Genomic DNA, 6,580 nt, shown 5'->3' with positions numbered 1-6,580 from the left:
TACACTTGGCACACATGTTGCCAGTTAAACAGTTAACACTGCCTCCTTTCACAAGATGAGAAGAGATGCATTGGAACCAAAGTAGCGTGTTTAGAAATGGATGGTTATCGTTTGATTAAATACACATGTCTGCAATGGGTCACTTGCCACTTTTGGATTGCGTTAGAAATTTCTTAAGTTGTTCTTTTTTGAAAATCTTCATTTGTGTCTCGTGTGTCTGCGTGAATTCTGGTTTATACAAGATGTTAATGTATACAAAGCTAAGGTGTATTTTTTTAATTGAGTCTGTAAAAGGTTGTTAGAAACATTTTTTTGGAAGCTCCCACTGATTTTTTAAAATCCCAGTGCTAACTTTAGGACTTGTTTTACTTTTCTTTTTCTGGATAGGATCAGTTCTTAAGAGCAGCCCCTGTAACTGGAGGAATGGGAGCTCAGCTGATGAGAAAAATGGGCTGGAGAGAAGGAGAAGGGCTTGGGAAAAACAAAGAAGGCAGCGTTGAGCCTATTATGGTCGATTTTAAGACAGATCGAAAAGGTGAGCCTTTCCTTCAGTGTCTTATGGTAAACTTCTCATGTCTGTTTTGGAGACAGGCAAAATAATTTCATAGTAGTAAGCTTTTCCTGGCTACAATTTAACTGTAAAAATTAACAGAATTAACTTAGATGCTTTTGGTACTGGTTCTTCAAACCCTGGATTATGTGTATAGGCTTTGTCCTCGTGCCTGTGAACTCTTCTGGATGTTCTTTAACTTTCCTTAACCTTAACCTCACCTTCCCTTTTAAAAAGTGCTTCTCAGTGGTTCTGGAGTTAGGGATGTGCCTCAGTTTTAGGTGTGGAGGAAGCACGAGCAGGGAATTGAATGGAAGAGCCGTTGCGGTTGGTCTGGAGAAAGCAGCTGAAGCAGGGAATGGGGCAGGATAGAAAATCGAATTCTTTGATCAGTTCGAAACTGAGGTGAAGGACAGAGGTGAGAGCTGCAGAGCTGGGTTCCTGCTGCCTTTCAAGTGAAGGCCTCTTTCCATGTTTGTTTCCAAGGATTGCTTTGGCAGTCTTTCCTTCTCCTCTTTGTACAGTCCATGACCACAGGTGGAGAGCTGTTGTCCTTGTCTCATTTGATGCAAAAGATCTGTCCTCCAGTTTCCAGGGAGCGTGCTTTATATGATTGGCCATCTTACGAGCATATTCAGTAAGAGCTCTGTTTTCAGAGTGAACGTTTATGAAATACCTGTACAAGTTATAACCATTTTAAATCCAAGATGCTGAATTTCAGTAGTCAGGAGTCACGATTTAATTGTTCTGTTATGCATGTTTAACTGGCAACACTGACTGCGGGGAAAATGAATTCTTACTGTTGTTCTCCTAAATATATTTATAAAAATGGCAATCTTTAATATATTCAGTTGCTCCCATCTAATATTAAAGTATCAAAATAAACATTTAAGTATGAAGTGCAGAGAGGTAGAAAATGAGAAGGAAAGCCTATGTCATGAAAATATCCACTGCTTTCTAAATTCTAAAGACTTCTAGCAGTGTAATACAGTTTTATAAATAGAGAAGTGCAGCAGTCTCAAAATACAGACATCTTTGATTTGTATGAACAGTGAACAGACTTGCTTTTCAGCTGTTTTTTTCCTGAACAACCTTTCTATTTAAAGAAAGGAGAAAGAGGGAAAAAAAAAACAACAACCAAAACCAAACCTGGTGACAGAGCGATTGCCAAGAAAATCTTTGGAAAATATTTTGTTACTGTTACTTGGTACCTAGTTACTGTGGTCTTTGTAGATGATGTCTTGTAAAGCTCTCCCTGCTGGTAAGAGGTCCCTCAGTTTAGTGTGGTTAATAGCAGGCAGAGGGAAGAAATTGCAAACAAGTCCATTTCAGGATTATTTTCTCCAGAAGCCTGCGTAAGTTAGGAATGGATTTTTGTGTTGAGGAGGAAGTTGGCTCTGTTTGTTGTGTTGCTTGCTTCTTGTCATGTCACAGGAAAGAGGCCGTACTGCTGCACAATCTGTCAACACTTGAACATTAGAAACACTTTGGTGACACACAGCTATGTCACAGCTCAAGTGTCCAGTTCTGGAAGTGTGTCCCAGGATCCTCATGTGGCTTTTGGTATAAATTTCCTTAATGCCTGCAGAATGGAATACCAAAGTTTCAAGCATCGAGCCCTGAGGTCTGAGACAGGATCAGGCCCTCATTGTGCTGGGCACTCTGTAACAGATGGTTTGCTTGCTCTGTTTCACGTTCTTCCACAACAACTAAATATGTTTGGTGGGGTTAGGGGATGCCTTTTCCTGGCATGTAATAGAGTCATCTAAAAATACCGATAACCTTAGTAATAGCTGGACTTCGCTTTAAATTCATAGCTTAAAAATATTTGGTTATTATCATATGTGCAATCTTACCTGATAATTTACACGAAACGTCTAAGAATGTTCTGTGTTGATAAAGAATACTCTGTAAAGTTGAGTCAACCAAGTGTATAATATAGGGAGACAACTTGCATTATGAAGAGGCAGCATGTTTCATGTATTACAAAGAAGCAACTGAACAGTGATTATACATTTATGATGAGTAGCTGAAAAGCTGCTTCAAACGTTGTGGTCTTTGATGCTTAAACGTTTAAAAAGTCATTTTTTTTTAAAGTTCTGTGTAGAGGCCTAAAGAAGAGTCTGAAAGTTTTAAAAAGAGCCTGTCTGCTATTAAGTAACCAACCCATTTTTGTTTTGTTGGGTTTTTTAAACACATTTTTAGATCTTGTGCCCCAGATAAAATACTGTTTCTGGATAGAGGAACAGGCAGTTTGCTCAGTGGGCTGCACTAAGACGTGAACCAAAAGGTTGTCTGCCTTTGCCATAACTTTCTCTCAGACCTTGTTTTCCAGACACTGAGCGAGATCTGTAGTCCTCTCGCGGGCAGCAGAGAAACCAAACCCCGAGCTTTGCTGTCGGGCAGGAAATTGTTGGTTGTCTGCATTCAAAGAAACTTGGTCCATCGGCTCTTGGGGACAAGCAGAGCTTGTTGGAGTCTGTTGCTGCCTTTTCTGAAAGTCCTTCCTGAGATACCAGGGACAAAAAGCCGAGCATCGGTGGCTTACAGTGAGGGAGACACAGTATTAATGTGGAGGATGACGTCAGAGGTTTTTTCTTTGGAAATCTTTGGTTATTTTGGATATAAAATTCTGTAAGGAAAAACCAAATAAACCACTCTTTTAATCATTGTTATCTATGAGACTTTCAAGTCACTTGAGAAGTCCCTACTTAGGAGCTGCATGAATATTAGGATGAAAATCTGGTAAGGAGGGAAGCATTTTCTTTTAAAGCAAAACAAAACAAAACACCAACCAAAAAAAAAAAGCTGAAGAAACAGGAAGAAACTGGAAACAATTGCAGTATCTCCCTGTCTTTAATTCACCAAAGCCAGGAACAGACACAAATTGAGGTAAGAAACAAAAATCATATTGAAGGATCGAAGTCTGAGAAATCCTGAAAAAAAATGGTCAGGTATTTTGCTTGTGTATTTAAGGTAATGGTAAAATTAGTTGAAAGAAACTTGAGTCACTTCGTAAGCATGATGTGGTTACTGGCATTTGATAAGGCTTTGCTTTGGCAATTCTTACATTTTATTTCTTACTCTTAAGATTGTAAAAAGAGAAATGTTCATCTTCTATGTTTCACTGTGACCTCCATTGGAAGTTGTGCTCTTTGTATTGAATTTGGACCCAGCTGCTTGCTTTTCTGCTGCTTTATATTCAGATGTGGTTGAAATAGTGGTAATTGGGCTGTGAACTTGCACATAAAGGATAAATACTTGAATACTGTTAAATAAAAATAGCAGGTGTTGTAAGAACACCACTGTGTTATTTGTGTTACAAAAGGACACACTAGGTACGCTTTTTGCTATTTAATGTAAGTAATTCAAATGCGTAGTTGTTGGAGGCAGACTGTTAAGTTATCTGTGTGACTTCTGGGTTGCACAAAACAAATACTGCATGAGAGAATGTTTTGATGTTGATCTCTTGTTAAGTGTTTCCCCAAAGAGAGCATGGAAAAAACCCCAGGTGTTTCCTGACTTGCATAAAACTACTCAAAGTTTTCTACTACCTGGCTTGTTAAGAGGCTTCCTAGAGCAGTTGAGAAGAATGTTGTGTGTAGTGTGGAGGGGAAAAAAATGCTGGATGAAAGGGAGGTTGGATAGACTCCTGAGAAGACAGCTTTGTGGTGTCACCAGGCTTCATCTCCACTGCTAAATGTGACTGCTTTACTGATGAGAATCCAGAAATCGAGTGGGAATCATACGTGTAAACTCCGTTGTGTTTTGTTCAGGGCTTGTTGCTGTGGGAGAGAAGGCACAAAAGAGATCTGGACATTATGTTGTGATGAAGGATCTTTCAGGTGAGATTCTTGTCTTTAAAACAAATCTCATTTAAAATGCTTGTTTTGGGAGCAGCATTTGAAATGGCAAATATATTTTGTCTTTAAGGTAAACATCCAGTTTCTGCACTGATGGAGATCTGTAACAAAAGGCGATGGACACCACCGGAATTTGTGTTGGTGGATGATAGTGGGCCTGATCATCGCAAACATTTTATCTTCAAGGTGTGTTTGAGTTTCCCTGTTTACTGTTGTTTTCCCTGTTAAAAGGTGATTTAAATTCATGTTCCAGGGGCGGCTGAGGGCTAAGCAGCGTCTCAGTGCAGAATTTCAAAGTCATTTTTCTGTAAAGGCCAAAGTGGATCTCTCAAGCACATTGATCTGTAAATCCATCAAGAAATACACTGCTGCACTTCTTACTAAAACAGTTAACCTACGTGGTATCATATTCTTGCTCTTTACTGGCAGGTGTGCTGCTAAGCCTTACTCCTGTAATGGTAGTGAGCAAGATGTAGTTGTTTTTGTCCTCCAGTTATCTTAGGAGGTGGGCTTTCCTTTTCATGCAGTACCTTGTATTGGCAGTTACTATTTGGGAATGGTTGTGTGTACAGTCCAGACATGGATTTTGCCTACCCGTAAAGAGGAATTACATAGAGAATGTGCTCGAAGGAGCTGTGTATAGTGCTGTCTCAAAATAGACCTGAAGAGGCGCTTTCTAATGCTTCTTTTTTTCTCCCCTTCTTTCGTGAACAGGTGAGAGTCAATGGAAATGAATACAGGCCTACTTTTGCCAGCCTTAATAAGAAGCATGCTAAAGCCACAGCAGCAACTGCGGCTCTCCAAGCGATGGGACTTGTACCAAAGGAAAGCATGGTTAATACCACCATGTTTAGGAGTGCCTCACACCGCTAGATATTGTTTTTTATATTGACATTATTTCAGATAATTTTACTCTGCACAAAAATGGTATTTGCCCTTTCATGTTGTAAATACATTGGCAATTCCCACATTGTAAAAACTGTACAGGCACCTTCAGGTTTTTCTTTTGTACCATCCAAATGTATTTAAATCATACTTAGTTTTTGGTATGTTTATATTGTTTACATTAGTGATGTAATTATTTCTTAAATGACTAAATCAGACGACAGACTCTGGAGGCATCAGTAATCTAAACCCCTGTTTTAAAACTCATGCAATTTCTCTTCAATACGGAATGTTAACTATTTCATACTGTTTTGTACTATGCTGCAGTTTTCCCCGGTCTTGGTAAAGCTGCTGGCGCGCTTTTGCCAGCAGTGGGTGGAAGGTGGCGTGACTCACCTTAGTCTGGAGGAGGCTGGCGTGTACTGCTGGGCAGGTACGGGGCCAGCACCATGAGAGCGCGGCAGCAGCCCTGTCGCGCAGCGTCCGCACTCTGCCATTTGTCCGGGGGCACAGCTCGGTGGTGCGCTGTGACTCAGCCGTGCAGCCCGCGCTCTGGGACACGCGCGATTAGGCCAAGAGTCGCTTTCCAAGGGGTGGCGAGAAGTCCAGCGATGGACCCGATGATACTCGCGACGTCAAGGTGACTCTCCCTGCATGTTCAGAGAAGGGAGACGATGGAGTTGTCTATTCCAAACAAATTAACACACTGCCTGATGTTGATTGTATGATTTGTGGTTAATGTGAATTTTAAACTCTAACAAATCTGCAACTGGATTCGGGGGGGGGGGGGGGGGATAGAATGACGCTTAAATTGTTGTACCCAACTTGGTCAATAAAGCAGCACAAGTTCATTATCTTAATCACTGGTCAGTAAACGGTAATTAAAATACATGCCAAAACAACTTGTTGAAGAAACGCACAGTATCCAAGTACGCTGTATGAGAATTATCAACAGCTGTCAGGGTTACAGAATCAGTTCTAGGAGTCTATGGTTGCTTTGGGCTATTACCAAATTAACTCCTTGGGCTTGATTACTGTTTCTGTAGTGGTATTTTGCCCTCAAGGAGACAGCCTGACCCAGAGTTCTGGCAGTTTGACAAGGGAGAGGATATAGAAAGCTTTTCCTTTTCTTCCTTTAAAAAAAAAATATAAGAAGTATTAGTACTTAACTGTGTGCACTTTGAAATGGAGAGGGCATTGTACACCTCTTGCCAGATTTGTCTTGAGTTACGAGGAGATCACCAGGATTCACGGACTCCAGTAGTTGAGGTGCTTATTTTGG

General features: G+C 40.5%; 1 protein-coding gene across 1 annotated transcript; it reads left to right on the top strand.

Moving 5' to 3' along the window:
* Positions 1 to 393: 393 nt before the first annotated feature.
* LOC104539449 (protein SON-like) lies at positions 394 to 5,702 on the top strand. The gene is made up of 4 exons (XM_010182976.1): positions 394 to 535; positions 4,327 to 4,395; positions 4,484 to 4,599; positions 5,128 to 5,702. Exons 1-4 carry the CDS (start codon positions 424 to 426, stop codon positions 5,284 to 5,286), a joined length of 456 nt encoding a protein of 151 aa, XP_010181278.1. The 5' UTR covers positions 394 to 423; the 3' UTR covers positions 5,287 to 5,702.
* The last annotated feature ends 878 nt before the right edge of the window (positions 5,703 to 6,580 follow it).

Source organism: Mesitornis unicolor, unplaced genomic scaffold (genome assembly GCF_000695765.1).
Source record: "Mesitornis unicolor isolate BGI_N332 unplaced genomic scaffold, ASM69576v1 scaffold35004, whole genome shotgun sequence".
Taxonomy (NCBI): domain Eukaryota; kingdom Metazoa; phylum Chordata; class Aves; order Mesitornithiformes; family Mesitornithidae; genus Mesitornis; species Mesitornis unicolor.
This window is presented reverse-complemented; position numbering and strand designations above follow the sequence as displayed.

Excerpts from the sequence above, each read along its gene's own strand:
- LOC104539449 (XM_010182976.1), top strand. The coding sequence starts at position 424 with ATGGGAGCTCAGCTGATGAGAAAAATGGGCTGGAGAGAAGGAGAAGGG. Across the intron at positions 536-4,326 it reads TTTTAAGACAGATCGAAAAG|GGCTTGTTGCTGTGGGAGAG; the intron begins GTGAGCCTTTCC and ends TGTTTTGTTCAG. Across the intron at positions 4,396-4,483 it reads TGTGATGAAGGATCTTTCAG|GTAAACATCCAGTTTCTGCA; the intron begins GTGAGATTCTTG and ends TTTGTCTTTAAG.